This window comes from Anastrepha ludens, chromosome 3, assembly GCF_028408465.1.
Source record: "Anastrepha ludens isolate Willacy chromosome 3, idAnaLude1.1, whole genome shotgun sequence".
Lineage (NCBI taxonomy): Eukaryota > Metazoa > Arthropoda > Insecta > Diptera > Tephritidae > Anastrepha > Anastrepha ludens.
The window spans coordinates 73,997,065-74,019,786 of NC_071499.1; the positions used below are offsets into that span (position 1 = coordinate 73,997,065).

The 22,722-nt window shown below is 38.4% G+C and overlaps 4 protein-coding genes across 13 annotated transcripts; 2 read left to right on the plus strand and 2 right to left on the minus strand.

Annotated features, from left to right (window-relative positions):
* Positions 1 to 480: 480 nt before the first annotated feature.
* Positions 481 to 1,933, minus strand: LOC128858208 (uncharacterized). Its single transcript, XM_054094275.1, has 2 exons — positions 1,766 to 1,933; positions 481 to 1,706 (listed from the first exon to the last, which is right to left on the minus strand). Exons 1-2 carry the CDS (start codon positions 1,787 to 1,789, stop codon positions 723 to 725), a joined length of 1,008 nt encoding a protein of 335 aa, XP_053950250.1. The 5' UTR covers positions 1,790 to 1,933; the 3' UTR covers positions 481 to 722.
* A 1,641-nt stretch (positions 1,934 to 3,574) lies between these two features.
* Positions 3,575 to 4,514, plus strand: LOC128858210 (DNA-directed RNA polymerase III subunit RPC9). Its single transcript, XM_054094277.1, has 4 exons — positions 3,575 to 3,924; positions 3,990 to 4,104; positions 4,168 to 4,326; positions 4,380 to 4,514. Exons 1-4 carry the CDS (start codon positions 3,917 to 3,919, stop codon positions 4,479 to 4,481), a joined length of 384 nt encoding a protein of 127 aa, XP_053950252.1. The 5' UTR covers positions 3,575 to 3,916; the 3' UTR covers positions 4,482 to 4,514.
* Positions 4,504 to 5,374, minus strand: LOC128858209 (density-regulated protein homolog). The gene is made up of 3 exons (XM_054094276.1): positions 5,131 to 5,374; positions 4,812 to 5,073; positions 4,504 to 4,752 (listed from the first exon to the last, which is right to left on the minus strand). The coding sequence occupies exons 1-3, from the start codon at positions 5,245 to 5,247 to the stop codon at positions 4,568 to 4,570; spliced, it is 564 nt and encodes a 187-aa protein (XP_053950251.1). The 5' UTR covers positions 5,248 to 5,374; the 3' UTR covers positions 4,504 to 4,567.
* Positions 5,375 to 6,438: 1,064 nt separating this feature from the next.
* On the plus strand, positions 6,439 to 22,460 carry LOC128858211 (amyloid-beta A4 precursor protein-binding family A member 1). Of its 10 annotated transcripts, none has more exons than XM_054094281.1 (11): positions 6,439 to 6,541; positions 7,630 to 8,496; positions 8,676 to 9,452; positions 9,513 to 9,656; positions 11,017 to 11,752; positions 11,935 to 12,341; positions 12,472 to 12,790; positions 17,452 to 17,591; positions 18,361 to 19,302; positions 20,736 to 20,876; positions 20,945 to 22,460. In XM_054094281.1, the coding sequence occupies exons 2-11, from the start codon at positions 8,008 to 8,010 to the stop codon at positions 21,014 to 21,016; spliced, it is 4,167 nt and encodes a 1,388-aa protein (XP_053950256.1). In that variant the 5' UTR covers positions 6,439 to 6,541; positions 7,630 to 8,007; the 3' UTR covers positions 21,017 to 22,460. The 10 variants fall into 10 exon arrangements, with proteins under 10 accessions (XP_053950256.1, XP_053950254.1, XP_053950253.1 ...); XM_054094279.1 differs by having other exon boundaries at positions 6,444 to 6,541; positions 7,526 to 8,496; XM_054094278.1 differs by having other exon boundaries at positions 6,445 to 6,576; positions 7,526 to 8,496.
* Positions 22,461 to 22,722: the final 262 nt, after the last annotated feature.

Sequence of the window (22,722 nt, forward strand, 5' to 3'; positions counted from 1 at the left end):
ACAAAAAATGGTTACAAATTAATGCCCATGCATTTCAAACGTTTGGAAATGGTTTTTTGGTCACTCCCAAATGCTCTGCCATAATTTCTTGCGTTTGACCATCATCTTCATCCAACAATGCTTGCAATTCGGCGTCCTCAAACTTTTTCGGTGGCCGGCCACGGTCCTCGTTCTCCACGCTAAAATCACCACTTCGGAATTTTTCAAACCACCTGAAGCACTGTGCTCTACTAAGAGCATGCCCACCATAAGCTTCTACAAGCATTTGATGAGCTTGAGAAGCGTTTTTCTTCCATTGATAACAGAAAATCAACGATGTCCGCAAATCGTAGTTTGAAGGCACGAAATTCGACATTTTCAAGAGTGACAAATGCATTATTGTATGAAACGTAATAAACAATGAACTGAATATTGTTGACAGATGTCAGACGAAAGAAACAAGATATTTGGGAAGGTTTGAAAATACTCCTAGCGACATAATTACATAATTTACATAATTTTTACTTTTATTTGCACGAGTATATTCTTTTCGCATTCACTCATCCAAAGCGTTCTACCATCATTACAAACAGCCTAATAGTCATACATATTTACAAATTCACTACAAATAAACTCAGTCTCATTACATGAGTATTAGCTTAATATGGTATTTAATTGTCCTTTTAAAGAGAAAGTCAGTCGTTTACTTATAGCGTCTCTTATGATTTTTGATACTATCATCTTTAGAATTCATCAGATTGAATTTCCTCCTCTAGCCGTTGTCCATAAACTAAAACTTTCGGATGCACCTTCTTACAACCGGAAGTGACTACATCAATTGTGGCAGCAATTTCGTCAAAATCACCCCCACTCAACGATAGATTCTCTAATAGCGCTTCGCGTCGTATACAGTCACGCAGTTGTTTTTCATTGAAGGATTTAAAATTTATTGTTGTTGTATCCGGCAAATTTTGTAAGGCATTTTTTTGCAGTAGCTTCGAATTTGCATCAATCATTGCGTTTAATTGAAATATATAAAGCACTATAAAACGTTTCTTATTTGCATTATCCTGCGTAGCAATCATTTGATTTAAAAGTGGCACCACTTCATTATCACAAGGCGCTAAATTATCAATAATCAACAAATTACCACCACAATCCGAGAACTTTTCTACATAAAAACGTAGCATACGGAATTTTTGAACCTCATTTTCGACATGTGTGTTCCATGCGTAGGTCCACACATTTTCCCGCCATGGAAAATGTTCCTCTAAAGCGTTAGCTGTCATAGTTTTGCCAACACCAGAAGAACCTACTATGGCTATAGAGCGGAATTGTGTATTGTTTCCTAGGATAGATTCCAATGTTAGCAATGCTTGCTCTTGATTCAATATTTGATGTTCACGGATGCGAGCAAACATACTTTGCGCATCTAAATCAGCATCACAATAATGCGGCTTGCCATATACGATTTGATAGTAGTGTCGCCGATAACTGCTAACGAAATCCTGTATAAGACTGCTATTCTTGGCGTTATTCTGTGTGAGATGATGCCCTAATAGGACGGCAGCTGCTAGTGACAAGAAGAATGTAGCAAATAGAATACATTTCAGCTGTCGCAGAAAGTTGCATGCAATTGACTGCTGCTCTTTGATTAGTTGATCACCAACTCTTGTAGGACTCCGTGCCAAACGACGGAGCTTCAAACGTTTGCGCATTCTGCCCAACTATAAAATACCCAAAAGATAAGATAAGGCATTTCAAAGGCAAATTTCGCAGGACTTACTGATAATGCTTGGTCGGCTTGCATTTTTTAAATTATTATTCTTCAAAGTATATCCTCACTAAAAATTTTAACTAAATAAAACAGAAAATGTGGTTACAAACGAAAAAGTTTAAAATTTTAGAAATATTTTGAAGGCAAAGTCAAAGCTCAAATTAGTGCAAAATCCGGTATTGCCAGCTCTTAAATTTCAAAAAGCATAAAACTAGTGAAATAAGGCATTTACCAAACTTAAAGCATTATTTTTTTATAAATCAAACTAAATTAACATTTGCATTTAACATAACGTTTTGCATTTTATAAGGAAAAGTGTCTACAGATGAATATTGTTCCTCTTCGGGGGATTCTGCTGTTTCCGTGGCACCGCAATCTTATGGCGGATTCTTATATATAGAACTCGACAAAAGAAAACGAAATGAGGGAGTAAAATTGTTTGATATCTCGCTTAGTTTTCGAGATATTAAATTAAAAAAAAAAATAATAATAATAATAATTTTTTCTTCACTTTCGATAGAATTCGGCGAGATAAGACAAAATATAGGAGTGAAATTTTTCGATATCTCGTTTAGTTTTCGAGATGTGTTTTATCATCGATCGATGTGTTTTATCATTTTTGCGTAGAACTCCTTATCGCGTGGACGGCCTTTGGCCGCGCTTCAAAAAAATAACCCTCATCAGTCCGACTCCGGTTACGCAATCCACCGTATTTTTGCGTAGAACTCCTTTTCGCGTGGGTTGGCGAAAGTTCCAAAGTTTCTTTGTGCGAAGTTCCAAAGGGCATTTTGAAGGCAAATAATTATGAAATTATTATTTCCCGAATAGTTTGGAGTTATAAAAAGTGTTCCTTAACACTTCACTAACATCTCTACCAAGTTTCATTAATAAAGACATAATAGTTTGCCAAAAATTGCCCAATATACATTATTCTAAATTGCAGCCTTTTTTTTATTCAATATCTCGAAAACTAAGCGAGATATCAAAAAATGTTGCTCCTTCATTTCGTTTTCTTTTGTCGAGTTCTGTAAGAATCCGCCATAAGATTGCGGCGCCCCGGAAGCAACAGAATCCCCCTCTTCGGAAAGCCAACACATTCCTTCATAACGTTTCTGTAAAAACACTCAATACATTTAAAATGGGAAAATTATATAAAAAATCATTTTATACGCGCTCAACTTCTGCGTTTGAGTATGGCAATGACAAGAGCCGAGTCGCCAACTTTGCCACTTTTTCAAATAGGTTCAGACCCGCCAAGACTTTGTATGGCTGAATTGAAACTCCTTTTAAGTGCATTTAAATATGTAGATTTTCAGCAATTTAGAGTTGGTGCAGCATTAAATATTTAAAACTAGTTTATGTTGTTAACAATCTATGACAAATGCGTAAAGATTGCCGTCTCACAAGACTTAAATCTAGAGAAATAAGGCAAATATTGCGTTTCCACACATTTTATGTTTTATATGCTTTAACATTTCTAGATTGACTACTCTAGTATTTTTGTCTTTCAATTAATAACTGTCGTTGACATATGAATAACCTCCATAATATTGCACAAGAAGAATGTAACAACCCAAAACAAACACAACAAGCTCAATTGGAAATAAAAATAAAATATAAACAAGTAAAGAGAGAAAAACTACAGTTTTTCAACGGCATCTATGCAATTGCAAATATGTCGCACCATGCCCCACCTTCTATAGCTTATTAAAACAGAAGAAACGTCAGGTGGAAACCGCGAATTTCACTGTGAAAACAAATTGGTCTTATCGGATTTCCTGCCATCGCTGTTGTGGTTTTTGTTGTTGTAGCAGCTTACTAAATCTTGTCAGTGCAAAACCATCGCTGTCTTAACATCAGCTGCCATTTTGTAGATCGGAGAACAAGGACAAATTTTCATTTTGCCGATGAATAGTTGAAACTTATTAAATTTCTTTAGCTTTGCGGGGAAATTATAGGAATCTGCAGTTTTTTTCCTCCGCCGTTTAAGAGAGTTGCACTCCAGCTTTCGGGGCATTTGGAAAATATGTGTTGGCAACGCTGCTCATATAGCCCATACATCAAGGCAACTCTGTAACATATGAATTAAACAACAATAAAAATTTGACCGGCTGAGTTAATATAAACATAGACGCTAGAAAATTAAAGTTTTTTTACACAATGGAAATGTAAGTAATTTGTGTTCATGATAAATCAATTAACTTGAATTAGTAGTTTTACCCTTTGTTTTCAGTGTAAATCCTTGCTTTTCAGCCCTTTCCAATTACGAGGTAATGGAGTCGCTGAAAACACTTAAGGACACGAAGAAGAAGCAAGGATTGCGGAATTTAGCTACAATAACTTATGAGGTCTTGGCTTGCATCCAAAATTATGGGCAACCATTTTTTAAAACTAATTGTATATTCTTGCAGTCATTACAATACCTGGAGGATTCACCATGTAAGCAGCAATCTCGGGAGACCATTCATGCTTTTTTAACTAAAGTGCGGCAGCTAACCTGCAAATTGACAACCACAGAATGCTTAATGATTGTCAACGATCCACCCACTAGTGCATTGCACATTCAACTGGTAATAAAAAATGTTCTTTTGTAAATTGTCTAAAACGCTTTTGTAAATTACAGCTAATCGAAGACAGTGAAGAACGCTTAACCGAGGAGCAAGTGAATGAACTTTTACAAATTGTGGCTAGGCACTTTCCCAATATATCCAGTGAAAACAGTTGAAAATAAACAATTAACATTTTTTTATGTAAAGTATGTGTGTAGCTTTATTTGTTGGAAATGCATTTTACACAGTTCATGAAATGCCTTTAGCGTTTCTGGTCGCCCAAATCATCAATAAAATCTTCATCAATTTCTGGCCATTTTTCTGGTATGACATCAAATAGATCATCCTTCACATCGCCCTGTATAACGATCTCATCTTCGCCTGTAACAGATGAACCGCAAGCGAACTTTGTGCCAAAGAACTTAGCCGCTACTTTCAGGTCGATGTCTGTTGAAAAGTTATTAAATACTGATATGCCCAAACATTCATTGTATAAAAAATCTCACCGAAAGTATTCAGTCCGGTCACTACCGTAACCGACTTCTTTTTGCCGCGAGGTGCTCTTGAAACTGTGATTTTTTTCGGGACATCCTCCTTCTTTTTAATCTTCATCATACCCTTGCCACCTCGTTTTTGACGTTTCTTATCGTCGTCTGTGCCATCAGCAGCGGCTGTTTCATCTTTGATTTTCATTTGCTCGAATTCGCTAGGAAGATGCTTCTCTAACCAAGCTCTACATTTTTCATATTCCGGATAATATTCGCAGTACTATTTAAATACGTTTTTATTAGTAATTTTTAGTTATAATAAAAGTTCAGGTCTTACTTCAAGTGGCATTGTGCAGTTGCCACAATATTGCACAACCAAAGGGTATGTCACACCTTCACGTGGCCCCAGCTTCAGACGTTCAGCTGGGTCTATCACTGCTATTTCTGCTGCCATTATTTAAATTTATTTTAATTTGCTAAAAACTATTAAAATCTTTCTACGATAGATACAATCTAAGAAAGCTATGAAACAAATGTGGATGCCTTGAACAGCTGTTTATGTGCTTCGATAGTTGCTGTTTTTGACATAACAGCCAGCGAAGCAAATAACAAAATGTAATTAAGACATCAACGGTTTGAAACTTTGCTATTAGTACTTAAGTCATTGCCAGAGCAATGCTCTGCTTTAATTTCTATTGATCCTTTTTTCATTTTTCATTTCACATTAAACCAATAGCAGAGAACGTTAATTCATAAACTTCATAAAGTTGCGCTATCCGTGAACTGTTAACCCGCTCTCTATAAAAAACTTATTCAAATGAAATGCGGTTACATGGTTCTTCCTATGAATGTGGGTTAAATTCTACCCGGTAACATTTAATGCGGACACTAGCGTCATTTGTAGGAAGCATTTCACGTCGACAGCAAAGCATGCAATTTATAAAAGACATAACTGTTAAAGTTAACCTAATCCTATATTATTCTTTCGATTTTGTAGTTTACTGTAATCATCATTAGCTCATTTTCATATTCTCACATTGGTTTATATCTGCGCATCTTGCATCTTATGAATAATAATTTTTCAATTTACTGATAATATCAAAAATCAGTTTTCGTGAGATCTATACATTGAAGTCTAATTTTTGCCAAAGTTATATAAAACATCGAGACTCATCTATTAAAGTGGTGATGTGGTAATGAAGTGGTGGATTGGTGGTGGGTATTGTGTACATTTTTTTCCTTGAGAAATTTAATGTTAATAAGAAATAAAAAAGCAGAGAAGTTACTAATTTTAAGAGACTAATTAGAATTCGGCCGGCGCAGCCGAATGGGTTGGTGCGTGACTACCATTCGGAATTCACCGAGAGAACGTAGGTTCGAATATCGGTGAAACACAAATGCAGGCAATGGCAAACCTCCGAGTGTATTTCTGCCATGAAAAAGTTCCTAAAAACATCTGCCGTTCGGATTCGGCTTGAAACTGTAGGTCCCTCCATTTGTGGAACAATACAAGAGGCACGCCACAAATAGAAGGAGGAGCTCGGCCAAACACCCAAAAGTACACCCTAATTATATAGAGAATTAGAATCATTTCGAATTATTTTTTTTGTATTCGGTGTATGTTTATCGATGTGGCAACGCCGAGTGTATGAAGAAAGTAAAAAGCAACTGGAAAAACAGGCAAATCGGAATAATACGCTGCAGCTCATGAAAAAATTGACTGCAGCGGAGTTTTACAGTGCAATAAAGTGGGTTTTTATAAAAATAATGGTGATTTTTCTAGGTGAAAATAACTACTAATATATTCCATATATTGAAATATGAAATTCTGTTAATTGTATAGAAACGACGTCTTTAATAAACCGTTATCTGTGAGTAATCAACGGGGAGTATTACATACGCGCAGACGTTTCCAATTTATTGATTTTTTACATTAATTGTATGAAAAGATAATGCCGAAAAAGGTCAAGATTTTTGTTAAATGTTTAACATTATAATCAATGAATGAGTTGGGATACGATGGGGAAGCGTATGCTGCGGCTGGATTCGTGTAGACAAATCTTTGATGACGGTGAATCAGCAGCAAGCTGATATTCCACCCGCCACCCACAACGCACAGTTGATAAATCGAAAACTACATTTGCTACTCGGTATGGGTTGCACCCATCTAGTAAAGCGTTAAAGGGGTGTTGTTGCATAGAAAGCCGAGTGAGCAAACTGTCAACCACCCACCCAGTAAAGTAGCACAATTGCGGTGGATTCGTATAACCTAGACGAAGTGCTGCCCAGCGTCATAGTAGTTGTGTATTGTATGCATTTCGGGGTTGGGATGCTGGGATACGTTGTGAACGCTTTGATGTTGGCACGATAGTTGCTTCAGTTAGCTTATATTAGTGTATGTACGGACTACTATCGGTAGTGGTTATGTGGCGCAGACGTTAATTCAGAAAGTTATGCCTCTTTGAAGTTTTCGAGGCCAAGTGCATAAATACGAGTTGGGCTGTTGGTGTGGCGGACATCTCAACTAGGGTGGTGGCTTCGCTGCCGATGACTGGCTAATCGTCTTAGCAGCATGAAATCCTCTTGAAGGACGTCTGCTTGTTTTTGGCCATGAGCCTATATTTGGGTGACTTTGTTAGTATCAATGTTTTATTATTTTTATACATATAAAAAGGACGTAAATATAATTTAAAAAATTTAGTCTTAAATGAGAAAATGTTTGTGTTCAATAGAAGTAGAATGCAGGCTTGGTGATGATATCACTCTTGCATGTCAATGAACTTTTCAAAACAAAGAATCGATGTTTGGTATCATTTTTGTTGTATGAACACGTTAGATGAAATCCATATGCCGTCACAATGCCTCGTATTGTTAAACTCAGTTGGCTGGAAAAAATAAAAATAAAGATATCACAGCAAATAGAGCGAGTTAATTGAAAGGATTACAAGGACAATAAAAGAGACTTCTCCGTTCCAAACCCGCAATTGTCGAAATAGTTCAAATAACCAATATCCTCAACATAGTTGGCTCTGTAAGGATCCATCAACAATTGTCGGCGCCAAGCAAATAGTCGACAGACGATAGAGACAATTGAAAGCCAACAAGAAAACTCACACACAAAAAAAAAGGCAAGCTGCTGCCATAACAACAAAAGTAAAAAAGCACGAGTAAACGTTCGAAAAACAAACAAAGGCAGCAAAAAACCAGACAGAGAATGAACCCTGATATCGGTGAATTGGAGACGTCTAACAATGGACGCGTCATATACCACATGCCTCAAAGTGCGGCTACAATGGGGGCGGCAGCTGTGGCCCGCATATCTGGTTCTGTTGTGGCTGCCAACAATCCAAGCACCACCTCATCAAGCACAATGCACTCTGTTGTCGGCAGTGTAGGTGGCTCTGGTAGTGTCGGTACAGCAACAGATGTTGGCAGTGATTACAATTTGAATTTGAATAGCGAAATGAATACGCCACCCGCCACATCTGCTGGCAAATTCAATGAAAAACCACAGGAGCGTTATGTATGGGAAATGCGCACGCGTAGTCCCAATGTTACACCCGCCAGCACTGTGCTCAATTCGCCTGATTTAAATACAGATGTGCAATATGCGCTGCACCATCATCAACATCGGCAGCATCATCAAATCAGGGTCGGACGAAGTCCCGGAAGTCAATTCGAACAGCAAAACGTGATGCCACAGGTGAGTAAACACTTTGCAAATATGTATGCATCAGTGTATATGAAAATAAAAAATAGTAATAATTACCAAAAGCAAATTCTTATTATTAGGAATGAAAATCTGCCTCGCCTCCTAATATTTATCATATTTCGAACGCTTTTTAACACCCTTAACTCATATCACATATCCTTACATTGCAGGGTCTAGCAAGCCCAGGCGGCTCCCCCACAGATGTTGGTAAGGTCGGTGTACAGTGCTTGCGCGATGGAGAAATAGTCGTTTTTGATGATATTGACACAAATTGGATGAATAAGACAAAGGCGGCCAGCATGCCCAACGCTGCGAATAGCGGAATCCCATACATCAAAAACACAAACGACAATTATGCGTCAGCACATCATCAACATAACAACGAAGACATCTTGAAAGTCACTAAAATGATTGGCCAGCTACCAATAGCTGAGTACGAAGGTTCACCACGTCGTTTTGGCAATCAACCACAAGGTAATATGAAGCAAGCAGGCGCTAGCGTATTCCCCAAGCGGCCACCAGGCTTTCCGCAGCGTGTATCCCCCATTGCAGGCGCACAGCTTCAGCAACAACAATACTCAACAATGCAACAACAACTAATGCAACAAGAGCTTAATGCACGCTCGTCACAGTATGCACAACTGAGCTTACAGCAGCAACTACAACAGTATTATACCGCTACACCATCGTCCGCATTAGCAACCACAGCTGCTATAGGCACAAATAACTATCGCGATAATAAGTCAATGGGCAATTTAATTGATATCGATGATGGGGGCGTACCTGCCGCCACCGTTGACGGGGCACAAGTTAAAACTCCGGCTTTTGATTACTTGTACGAGTGTTCCGAAACGCGCAAAGTATTGGAAGAGTTCTTCAAGGCGAATTCAGAAGATGAAAAACGTTATACAGACTATACTGAGAGCGGTGACGATGTGGGCAGTTGTGTACGTTTGCCTGTTAATTATTTTTTGCTGCAGTATAAATTGTTTTTCGTTTTCTTTTAGCAGGATACTCATTTGGAGTATGAACGAGAGCGTCAACGTGAGCGAGAGGAGGGGAAACATATGGAGCAAGCGTATATTGGACAACGTTTAGCCAGAATACCCAAAGATGAATTGAATATGGTGCATCGTTCGCCACGCAAACAAGTGAGTATGGCCGATTGGTATCCTAAGAGGTGTAATACAGACGGCGTAAAAAGTAATTTATTCCTCAAATAAACACATGCACGAGTGAGAAGCAAGTGGGAAATGAACATTTGTATGTGAAAGTAATGGTGTCTTTCTTAGTGATTGCAATTATACCAATCGAAATAGTGCTGTTGGTGTTGTTGTAGGAGCATAAACATTTCAAATGCATATACGAGGAATGCTACTGAAGTGACAGTCCTCGGTCGGATACAAATCCGGGTCGTTCCAGTTACGTAGAACAGACTGTCCTGCCAAAGTAAAGCTAAAAACTGCACCCCACACATCTACAAAACATTAAAAACGTATAGTCAGGCCATTGAATTCCCTACCCCGCAGTATGCTGGTGAAGTGACAGTCCTTGGCCAGATAAGTATCCGGGTCGTTCCGGTAATGTAGAATTGACTGTTTTTGTTGTTGTAGTAATAGCATACAACATTCCTCACACATTTTTGGGGAAAGCTGCTAAAGTGACAGTCCTTGGCCAGATTTTAACCCGGTCGTTCTGGCAACGTAGAAGGGTGTATACTAGGGCGGGTCGATTTAAAACTCGCTCATTGTTCTGTGAAAATCGTATTCTAGGGATCAAAATAAGAAACTTTGCCGAAGGAACCATACCTCTAAAACGAATTCTGATGTCCCCCAATTTGGGTCGAACGAAAAATCCCACTTTGACCCATTTAGAGTGCTCCAATCGAGTCCAAATGTATGACCGACCTCCACTAACTTTGAACGGCCGATCCACCCATGCCAGTGGCACACCACCTGGAACTCCCCTGGGGGGTCCCCATACAATCATTTCAAAATATCACCACTTTTGGCCTTTACATGAAAAAATCAGCTAAATGGCTATGTTTTTTCTTTATTTTTATTTATTTATAATATTTATTATTTATTTATAATAATATCTATTTTTCTCTTAAGAAATTTAATTAGTCAGAAAATATGTGAATGAAAAAATTAATTTAAGTGAGTTATAGAAAAGAAACTAGAAAGTTCGACCCAAATTGGGGGACATCAGAATTCGTTTTAGAGGTATTGTTCCTTCGTCAAAGTTTCTTATTTTGATCCCTAGAATCTGATTTTCACAGAACAATGGGCGATATTTTTGCCTCCCCACAAATCGACCCGGCCTAGTGTATACATATCTTTTGATCTGAGTAACTGTAAGTTTTTACTTTTTAGATATTAGTTTCATCTTGGCACACTGTATTCAGATATATTATTATGTAATTGAATTTGCCTTTTTTGACATACTAATGTATTCTTATCAATATTAATTCTACTTATCTCATTTTCTTCTCCGCCCTCTAATTTGTAGCCCTGTGAGTCCGTTTATAATGAAAACAATGACATCGAGTTGTACATAGACTCGAATAGTCGCAGCAGTGGCGATTTGGCCGACACCGAACTGGAAGCAAACCTCCGTCGACATTCGCGCAATTTCACCTTATCCCCCGAGACTACTGATTACGATTCAAATTGCGGTGATCTGGATAGTTTGTCGAATGATATAAATTGTCCCACTGACTATGGAAAATTATATACCAGTATGCCAGTGTTGGAGGATGGCCTTTCCAGTGGTCATGCATCAGATACGGATAATAATGTGAATGCCGCGGTTGAGAGTGAAAAACAAATACTTGAGAGCAACAGTACTGATAATGGACAACCTCAAGCTCCACCGACGGTCCAGACACAATCGTTACAATATCAGCTACAGCATCAGCATACGCCTCCTACAATTTTGCAAAATAATGAGTATACCGCGAATTTGTCACTCGAGTGCAATGATAGTTGCATTTCAAATAGCATCGCCGCCGCGGTTGTGATGGATGACAATTTAATAAGCGATTTAGTTGAGGTCCCTGACAAAATAAATCAACAGCAAAAGCAACAACAACAGCGACATCAGCCAGAGCTTCAAGTGCGCAGTCATGAACTAATAGAGAACGACGTTGGGTGTTGCAATAACAATGGCGCTGCCTGTTTAAACACATCGAATGAGCTCAGCCATAACGATTCTAATTACGATGCCGTCTACGCACCGCCAATGAGTAAGTACGGGAAGATATGTATGTGTGTACGTTTATATTACTGTCCAAATAGGCACATACCTATAAATAGTTTATATTCACTTATGTATACTATATGTTTATGTAAATGTCATACAATTGCTTTGTTTTTATTGTCGTTCTGCGTATTGAATATTTTTGTATATCTATCATAATCATTTCAGCAACAAAACAATCTCCGCCACCCCCTCCTGCGTCTGCAGCATATCGGCAGTGTGTTCGTGCTAAACAGCAACGCGAGTCGGCAGACATACAAGAAGCAATGAAGGAGATACGATCGGCGCTGCAACGTGCCAAAACGCAGCCAGAGAAATTGAAATTTTGTGATGAGGTCTTGCCGCCCGATCCAGAATCGCCAGTTTGGGTGCCACGTAAAACTTCGCCAACGAATACTTCATTGGCACCCAATCGGATGGGAAGTAATCATTTGAATAAGTTGCATGGTGGCGCTAACGATGGCAGTGCGAGCGGAGCGACCATAGGTGATGAGGAAGAACCGGATACTGATTTGGAAACCGATCGATTGTTGGGGCAACAGCGACTCGATGAGCAAGGCTACTACGATGATAAGGTAAGTCTGTGTAGATATAAGTGTCAAATTAGTTTAATAATTTCCCAGCATACGATGTATTGCTTAATGCATCTTGGGATCCTTTAACTCTTACTTTTTCTGTTTTGATACATAATGTCCTCTACAACAGGCAATTTGGCCGAAGACATCACGTATTGGCGGTGGCACCGATTCCAATGACCAATCGCCCAGCACATCGGACATCACAATGCTCACCACAAACTCTGTCAGTATTAAACCGCAGGGATTCTCCTCGGCCACCATACGTCAAGGCATTGGCACAGCGCTGACGCCCAGTTCGCCGGAGCAATGCCAAATTGTAGGCAGCGCAGATGTAACGCTCACCTCACCCGAAAAATTGCAATACACAAAAAGTCCAACGGGCTCTATGAAGTCGCTGAAAGATTCAGCGAACAGCGATAAGAAAGCGAAGGCACGCAATAAAGAGGGTAAGTAGAGCGCACAAATCCGCCACGTCTGTCAATGTCTATATGTATAATCTCTATTTGAGACTGTCTCTTTGTCTCTTTGATTGTCTTTGCACGCTAACATGATACGAAAATAATTAAAAAAATAAATCAAACTAACACGTTAATGAAAATACAAATATACAACGTAATGCGTGTGTGTGTATGTTCGTGTTTACATACATAAATGTAAGTCTAATGTAAAGTAATTAAGGGAAAAATTGTTTAAGCGCAAATTATGATTTGCTTTTATTAGCTTTTGTTGCTGTTTTTAATGCTTATGTAACACAAATTGTTTTTGGTCAGTCCTTAAATGCATTTTTTAAGTTGGCTTTGGTTTTTCAATAGCGGGATATCAACCTTAAAACAACTAAAGTAGTATATGAGCTTCCCTTAAGGGGTGCCGGTGGTCTAGGGTAAATTTAAATTTAGGGTATTCTCAGGATTTTTTTTACAATACAAATTTAAAAACTATATTTAATGTTTTTAGACTTTTTATTATATTAAACTTCTTTTACATACAAAAATGAAAAAAAAAAAATTCTTTTCAATTTTAATAATTTTAAAAAGGGCGCTGAAGTTGGCCCTCCCGAAAAATTGGACCTGGACGGTGTTGTCCATTTTGGCTCTTCTACTTATCTGAAACACAAAAACAAAATCATTAATCAGAATGCCTGTAGCTACACTTGTGGACAAAATAATAGGTGTAACAAAGTGTTTTTAATAACATTAAAAAATTTGTAAAGACAAGAGTTTTTTTATTATTTTAGTAATGTTTTATTTCATTAAATAAAAATATGTTGAAATTCATTTTACTTTTTACACTCAAATGAAAATTTAATTATAACAAAAAAATACCATTGGTCAAAATAATAGGTGTGAAATATTATATGACAAAAAAACAAAACAAAAAGACAGTTCAACTTAAATTTAACCGCTAGTATTTCAATAACCAGTATATCCTCCATGGTTCTGTATAAGTTTGCCTATTCTATTGGGCATGGATTTTATTAATTTTTGGCAGGTTTCTAAAGGGGTAGCATCCCATATTTCCTCGGTTTTCTGCCACAATTGCTCCTTGTTTTGGAATGCAAAGTCTGCCAGTCTCCTCTTCAAATCACTCCACAAGTTCTCAATAGGATTGAGATCATTGCATACAACTTATGTTTGCATTTCTTAGCCACTCCGACACCAACCTCGAGGTATGTTTGGGGTCATTATCTTGCTGATAACACCATCTCAAAGGCATGTTTTCTTCTGCATATGGAAGCATAACATTTTGCAAAATATCCCTATACTCAACCGCGGTCATTGTGTCTTTTATCCAAAATAAAGGACCAACGCCCTGCCAGAGAAACATACCCACACCATAATGTTTCCGCCTCCATGCTTAATGGTCTTTTTGGTATACTGAGACGCAAATTCTTTGCCTTTCGGGCGGCGTACACTTCTTTTGGAATCATTACCGCATACATTCATCTTTACTTCGTCACTAAATAAAATATTTCGCCACTTTTTTTCTCCGGTAGGACCACACCAATCTCCGTGCTCATTAGCAAATGCTTTTCTTCTCTGTATGTGCACCTTTCGTAGAAGTGGAACTCTTCTAGCTTTTCGTCCTGGTAGATTAGCGTCCACTAAGCGCCGTCGTATTGTCCGCGAGCTTATATTCAATCCCATTTCTGCTGCGATTTGTCGCGAAGACATAAAATATCCTTTTTGGTCATAAGTACTATACGGCGAACCTCTGCCGGGCCCGTCCATCTTGGCCGTCCACAATTTTCTTTCTCATACTTCTTTTTTAAAGAGTTCGTAACAAAGTTTTCCGACCGTCCCAGTGCATTGGCAAAGTAGCGATACGTTTTCCCTTCCACATGAAGTTTCTTCACCAATTGACGCTCTACTTCGGTGCAGTGGCTATTACGACCCATTCTAAATAATTATTGAACCAGTCAAAATAATACAAATTGAACAATGCAGCAAAACACTTCAAACACTTGATAACACTTGATAACACTTCAAATATTTTTATGGCCAAGCGAATTCAATCAAACAATCATTACTTTCCAATAACACGCTAAATTACCAATTGAGTCGCAAAAATGTTTTTTACTTACGTTCTAGTTTCCTTTTTGTTTCATTAAAATGTAGCGGTATCAAAAATAAATAACAGTTATTACACTATTGGGCGTAAAATCAGTACAGATTCAGCACACACCTATTATTTTGTCCACAAGTGTATGTCCCGTACTAGAAAAAAAAAAAAAAAAAATTGACAAAATAGCGCGCTTTTGAATTTGACGCTCTAAAAATCGGGGTTTTTTTAGATTTTTAATCAAAAAATTATGATATAATTGAAATAATAATATGATTCTAGTACGAGCGATAGCCATTCTTGTTGTGAGTGACATACAAAAATTCCAGACGATTCGCTTGAATAATTTTTTTTTACAACAGGCGCGCGGACCGCTCTCTACCGAGGTGAATAGATTGGGAGTGGGATACGGTACACTAGACTGGGCTTGTTTACTGGGCCGGCAGCCCTTGGTCGGGAAAAACCCGAGTCATTCCGGTAGCGTAGAACCGGCTGCCATGGGAATACCGCAACTACTACCCCTTGGCACAACTACGCTCTGGATACTGTAGCAGGTTAAACTCCTACTTAGGGGGCGTCCATAAATTACGTGAGGTGTTTTTTTCAATTTTCTGAACCTCCCTCCCCCCCTGATGAGATGTCGTGAGATTTTATTCAACCCCCTTCCCCATCCCCCAATCTCACGTGAGATTCTTCAAAATGTGGGTTTCTTATGTAAACGCGTTAGATTGTTATTGTAAAAAGAAAAAAAAATTGCTTCGTGCTTTTATTTACGACTAGTTAAGACTACTAATCAATATTGCTGAGAGTTATGAGTGTAATAAAAATTTAACAATACGAGTAGAAGACTTAAATCGTAACTACTGCGATTAAAAACAGAATATCTACTCTAATTCAGTCCATGGAGAATCATGCGCGGTTTCAAGAGAGACTATTGGGACCAACATGTCCATATGATTTTCAGTAAAAACATGTGCTCCTTCAACTTCGTTCTAATCTAGCCACTCTAAGCCGTTGACGCTTGCGCACAGTAACTGATTAGCTCGTCTTGCGACCATCCGTGAGGGTCGCACTTTGCGGTACATACGCGCTTGCTTAGCTGGTGCAATGTGAGCTGCTCGCCTGTGCTCTGCAGCTCTTGTGATAGATGCGAAGTAAATACCGCATGTACTGCAGCATATTTTCTCTAAATCATCACGTATACTTGGGCAATAGACATCATAAGGCGTTCTGATAAAAGCATTCAGCGGTTGAATCGGTAAGCGTATTAGAAATGGAGCAAATGACTTTCCGTCATGTTCTTTAAAGTCCGGAATTATCAAACGTCAATCAACCTAAGTGATAGGTATGGAGGTGGCAGAAAACGGTCGTGAAGAATCATATGCAGATCACTCCGGCGTGGGCTGCAGCAGTTCCGATCATCGCATTTCACAACCTAAAAAAAAAATTAAAAACAATTTCCTTTTGTAACTCTTAGTAAAAATTTATTGACATTTGCGCTCGTTAAAAAACTAAAAAAAAAAATAAAATAGGCACGCATAAAAATTTGATATGAATCAACTGCAATGTACCTGGAGTAAATATTGGCTCTCTCTAAACAAAGAAGGTTGGAACCTGTCCGTGTGTCGCTGCCACTCAGCTCGTTCGCTCTTGTTCATCGAGTCGCGCGTTCGGCTGATAGTGGCGCGAAAACAAACGACGGGCTACACTGTATCGTAAATTCAGATTAAATTGAGCTATTTGGTATAAAAAAAATATGGTGGTTTGACAGCAGTAATGTATAACGTCGAAGTATGAATGAAATTATTTTCTTTCGAACGAATTAGTGAATGATCTTAATCATACTACGATTACGCTTAAGATTAAATCTTAAGCATGTACAATCTGGATAATGAACCAAAATAGTATAATTTTTTTTTGTTTCAATCAGAAAAAAAAAAATTGCGTGATATTTGCCGAGACCGCCCCCTCTCTCCAACGTAAGATTAGATGAGATTTGACTCGACCCTTAAACATCTCACGTAATTTATGGACGCCCCCTTATCCAGAATCGACGCCAACATGCTAAACATATGTCCGGCATGTGAAGGCACCCCGCACGACACTAACCACCTTTTTACATGCCCCATCAAACCCACACATCTAACACCCCTCTCCCTCTGGATACAATTTGTCGAAACAGCAAGTTTCTTGGACCTAGCTAGACGAAGACACCCGCTGATTACACTACACTGACAGGGCAAAGTTATTGCCACAACAACAACAACCGCTCTCTACCTAGTTAATGGGCTGTAGAAGCTATAATATTGGGAATTTCTGTATGCAAATTTCACAGTAAAATATCGAAAAAACAAAAAATCGATTTTTCGAAATTTCTAGACCACCGGGTCCCCTTAACTTTAAATTTGTGATTTTGCCTAATTTTTTCATTGCTTCATTCATTGCTTTTTTTTTGTGTATATTAAAAGATCTATCCTTACTTTATGAAATTGTATTGACTTCAAAAAATAATTGCTCATTAAACAATCGATTTTCCTTTTCTTGCCAGGATTATTGGATCCTGCAGTGCTAATTGAGGGCGTCCTCTTTCGCGCACGCTACTTAGGCTCTACGCAGCTGGTGTGCGAGGGGCAGCCTACGAAATCGACGCGTATGATGCAGGCTGAAGAGGCTGTGTCGCGTATAAAGGTAATATATACATAATACATACATACAGCCATACGTATATTCCTATATAATTATTTTTTTACACCCAACCAAATTTCTATCAAGCATTTGACTTAATATTAACTAAAACAATTCTATAAATAAGAAATCAAACTAAATATAAATTTCTATCATTCCTTGCTGCTCGTATATTAAATGCGTAAACCCTGTAGGCTTTGGTAAGTGTTGCTTGCTTAGCCTCGTACTCAACACTTAGTTTCTTAATATTAGTTTGGGGAAAACGAAATCCATTATTGCCGGTCAACTTCGATTATTTTTCTGATTTTTTCGACATTTTCTTTAGCATCAAAAATGCCTGAACGGAATCGACGAAACTAATTTGTAATTTTTGGCTGTTACAGTTACAGTAACGGCACCATAAACATCATCCACCATTTCAGCGCACTGGCTTGCATTTTCGACTTTATCAAAGAAAAACTGTAAAATATACCAAATTTTCTCTTTGCTGATTTCCATTGTTAACACCCTGAAACTCACAACTGCATGGAACAAAAAAAAAAACAGCAAAGGAATTTTTTTTAGTGTGAAGTTACCTTGACAAGGAGCAGGTCGTTGATCGGTACTTTACGAGATATCGATCACTACAGCCAGGACCGAGGAAATAATGTATTTATTTTCTCCCAAACGAATATTATCTGAATGTTTATACTAAACTCGCGCTTTTTTCATTATTACCAACATTTACCAGCGCTCTTTAACTTTAACAAATTACGATTCTATTTCCTTAAAGGCTCCGGAAGGCGAAAGTCAACCCTCCACCGAAGTCGATCTATTCATATCAACCGAAAAGATTATGGTGCTCAACACTGACCTCAAGGAAATTATGATGGATCATGCTTTGCGTACAATCTCCTACATTGCCGATATCGGCGATTTGGTTGTGCTAATGGCACGCCGTCGGTTTGTGCCATCCGATTCCTGTGGCTCGGACGCTGATGTGGCTAATGGCTGTGGTAATGGCAATAAGGAAGCTCAAGAAAATGGTATTGTAGTTAGTAGTAATGCTATTGGTAGTGGTTGTGGCAGCGGTAACGGTAATGGTAACGGCAACGGCAACGGTGGTACCGTCAATGGCGTTAGCTGCAGTGTTGGCAATGGCAGTAATAAACATAATCGCACACCCAAAATGATCTGTCATGTCTTCGAGAGCGATGAAGCACAATTTATTGCGCAATCAATTGGACAAGCCTTTCAAGTGGCCTACATGGAATTTCTGAAAGCGAATGGCATTGAAGATCATAGCTTTGTAAAGGAAATGGATTATCAAGAGGTGCTCAATAGTCAGGAGATATTTGGTGATGAATTGGAAATATTCGCTAAAAAGGAATTGCAAAAGGAGGTTGTTGTGCCGAAGGTGAAAGGTGAAATACTCGGTGTGGTGATTGTAGAAAGTGGCTGGGGTTCGATGCTGCCTACCGTAGTGATAGCGAATCTAATGTCGGCCGGTGCAGCGGCGCGTTGTGGTCAATTGAATATCGGTGATCAATTGATTGCCATCAATGGCATGAGCTTGGTGGGATTGCCGCTCTCGACGTGTCAGAGTTATATACGCAATGCGAAAAACCAGACAGCGGTCAAATTTACTGTAGTGCCATGTCCGCCGGTAGTCGAGGTGAAAATCAAGCGACCGAATACCAAGTATCAGCTGGGTTTTAGTGTGCAAAACGGTGTGGTGAGTAGTGGAGAATTTCGGCAACTTAGTTCCTCAAATACAGGGTTTGATTGAAAAGTAATCAGCCTTATTTTGTTTAAGCAGTTTTATTATACCTTTTGGCTTATACAACTATCATTCTTCAAAATAGGACCCTTGAGCGTCAATACACCGCTGATAGCGGTGCTTCCACTGCAGGAAACGTTTTTTAAACTCATCCGCCGGAATCGCGTTCAATTCGGCTGTCACAGTTTTTTGGATCGCCTCGATGGAGTCGAAACACCAATCCCCTTCAGCTTTCTTTTCAGGCGCGGGAACAAGAAGAAGTCCGGAGGGGACAGGTCTGGGCTGTAGGGAGGGTGGCGAAGCACCGGAACCCCCATCTTGGCCAATGCAGAGGTGCAGAGGAAGGCGGTGTGCGTTGGCACATTATCATGATGAAGGGTCCAATTGTTGACGAGGTCGGGTCACGCCCGAGCGACGCGGTTTTTCAGCCGAAGGAGCACTTCTTTGTAAAATGCGGCGTTTACAGTGCTTCCTGGAGGTACAAACTCCTTGTGGACGATGCCTCGAGAGTCGAAAAAGATGATCAGCATGGTTTTGACCTTGGATTTCGACATGTGCGCCTTCTTGGGTCGTGGCGACTAGCTCGTGTGCCACTCCTCACTCGCTTTCTTGCCCTCAGGATACAATTGTCTAAAATATTATCCTGTTCTTCACTTTCCAATACTGCACGACTCTTTTCCACACGCAATTGCTTTTGTTCATCAGTCAAAACCTTTGGAACCAATTTGGCACACACTTTGCGCATTTCAAGTTTTCCGGCCACGATTTCCCGCACATTGTAATAAGTTAAATTTAACTCTTCACTAATCTCACGTAGACTAGCACGTCGGTCAATGTTGAAAAATTCAAAAACCCGGTTCACATCTTCGCCTGTTTGCGTCGTCGAAGGCCTTTCAGATCGCTGTTTGTCTTCGACGTCCTCCCGGCCTTCCTTGAACGACTTGTGCCACCGTTTTACCTGGGCACTGGACAGAGATTGGTCCCCGTAAGCCTCCTTGAGTAGCCCATTTCGGTACTCGTTTTGTTTAGCTTTGCGCAAAATTTGATCGAGTAACGTTGCTCCAACGATCGCTGCATTTTCGCCACTGCAAAATCCTAACATACTTTTAAAGCAGCTTTCACGCGCGGAGCGATGTTGACTGCTCCGCTGTTGCCAGCGAACTGGAACCGGTTTCTAGTGGAAGGGGAAGGTCCAACGATCATTTTCCCCCATTTTCTACCTATGCTGTTAAAACAACAACAATCATTTTCCCCCACCAGCCGATTCGGTTGATCGCTTGGCAGACGCTCCGCGCGGGAAGGCTCATTACTTTTCAATCAAACCCTGTATAAATTCTTAAGAGTACGACAAATCTAATTTTAAACTTATTTTTTTTTTTCATTCACAGATTTGCAGTTTGCTGCGCGGCGGCATTGCGGAACGTGGTGGTGTACGCGTTGGGCATCGTATTATTGAAATTAACAATCAGAGTGTGGTGGCGGTGCCGCATGAAAAAATTGTTAATCTGCTCGCTACATCTGTGGGCGAGGTAAAATGAGAAATAAGAAAAAATACGCGCTTATAGTTAACTATTTTCGCTCTTACTTTCTCCCGCAGATTTTAATGAAGACTATGCCAACGTCAATGTTTCGCCTACTCACGGGACAAGAGAATCCCATATACATTTAAATTAAGCTTAATTGATACGCTATTACACATACATGCATACAAACATACATACATACTATACTAGTATTTATCAAAAGATTTTCAATTTAATTTCGCTACTAATGCGCTAAAAAAAATTATAATACTTTCTTACTCAATAACTAACAAATATGTAAGTACTATTTACACTCAAATACGCTGTACTATTAGCTAAGTAAGTGCAAAAAAGCCGCTGCAAATGGAAGCTGAAAAAAAGAACAAAAAATAAAAATGCTTAAAAAGAACAAATTTGTAACGAATGTAAACAAACGCATACCAACAATGCGCTTAAACTGTTAATCAACCACTTAATTAGTTAAGCGCGTAAAACAAAATCACAACGGTATATATTTCCCGTATACACAGACGGAATGTTTCGTTTTTGTTTTTTACTATATTAATAACTTACAAGTTACAACTAATCGCTAAACTATGAACTCTACACAAACGTACATTTATAAATATTTGCTTTTTCTACAATACTTAAACGCAATAATTTAAAGTCATGGGGGGGAAAAAAAAATAAAAAAAAATTTGTATTAAAAATTTGTAAGTGGCTAAAAGTGTTGATTGACCACAAACTCAGATATATTCTTGCGAAGCAGGATTAAGGACCGCTGGCTGATTAATAAATTCGGCGTGGCACGCCAGCAACAAACACAAGATCACTGCTACAACAATGAAAACAAAATCACCAATTGCATAAAAAATATTTAAAAAAAGACTGAAGATGTTTTAAGTATTTATTTATTGCGCAAAAAAAGAATGAGGGACAAAAGCAAAAACAAAATACAACTATGCAATGCAGTATAGACTAATACAAGAGCACACAGTTTTTTTTTTTTATAAGAAAAAACACGCAATTATACTTTGGTGCCTCTGCATGGTTAAACATGGTTTTACAATCGAGTTCGAATTTGGTTTTTATAAATAATGGAAATTCATATGCGCTCGAAATTGATGCGGTTTCACAGCGTAGGCCATATACATATATATATGTACGGTATTCAAATAAGTTTGTAAATGCAATTTTTATATATTAATATTTTTAATTTTTATTTAAGTTAGCAGATTTTAGTTGAAACTAAAGTGAATTGATTATTTAGTTCTAATAGTGCCATTGCATATCAATTGAAATTGATATTTTTTACTAAACGATATTTAGATATGCGAAGCGGAAGCTAAATAAAAACATGCTTCTGCGTTTTTTTATATTTTTTTTATCAACTTTTAAAATGTCTATTTTTCGCAAATGTCGCAAACGCATTTTTAAGCAGCACTTACATATGCATATGTAATATTGTTTTCTATTTGTAATGTTTTAGATATTAATTGGAAATTTTATTGAATTTAATTAATGCTCTATTAACTACATTTATAATTTTATACCAAAAATAAATTTACCTAGGTACATAAAACATATTATAAAATGCTTACGTGCATTAATAAATTTTGTATGATTTCAATGTATGCAAATGCAGTTTTTCTTTCAAGTTACTAATGGTTTCAATTCGAATGAAGTGGTGGTGTAGGCGAAGAAATTTCAAAGGCAAGTCGATATAGGCTGTGTTCGTAAATGCAACATGACGCGCAAACTACAATTGCATAACAAACAGAACGTTCAGAAATGCCAATATGGCAGCACTGCAATAATCAAGCGTTCAAAAAGACAACAATTCTATCAGTTG

Coding starts and splice junctions, on each gene's coding strand:
- LOC128858211 (XM_054094281.1), top strand. CDS start 8,008: ATGAACCCTGATATCGGTGAATTGGAGACGTCTAACAATGGACGCGTC. Junction 9,657..11,016: donor ATCGTTCGCCACGCAAACAA/GTGAGTATGGCC, acceptor TCTAATTTGTAG/CCCTGTGAGTCCGTTTATAA. Junction 20,877..20,944: donor TCGCTACATCTGTGGGCGAG/GTAAAATGAGAA, acceptor TTTCTCCCGCAG/ATTTTAATGAAGACTATGCC.
- LOC128858209 (XM_054094276.1), bottom strand. CDS start 5,247: ATGGCAGCAGAAATAGCAGTGATAGACCCAGCTGAACGTCTGAAGCTG. Junction 5,074..5,130: donor ACTGCACAATGCCACTTGAA/GTAAGACCTGAA, acceptor GTATTTAAATAG/TACTGCGAATATTATCCGGA. Junction 4,753..4,811: donor GACCGGACTGAATACTTTCG/GTGAGATTTTTT, acceptor ACTTTTCAACAG/ACATCGACCTGAAAGTAGCG.
- LOC128858210 (XM_054094277.1), top strand. Junction 4,105..4,167: donor TAGCTACAATAACTTATGAG/GTCTTGGCTTGC, acceptor ATATTCTTGCAG/TCATTACAATACCTGGAGGA. Junction 4,327..4,379: donor GTGCATTGCACATTCAACTG/GTAATAAAAAAT, acceptor TGTAAATTACAG/CTAATCGAAGACAGTGAAGA.
- LOC128858208 (XM_054094275.1), bottom strand. CDS start 1,789: ATGCAAGCCGACCAAGCATTATCA. Junction 1,707..1,765: donor AAGCCGACCAAGCATTATCA/GTAAGTCCTGCG, acceptor GGTATTTTATAG/TTGGGCAGAATGCGCAAACG.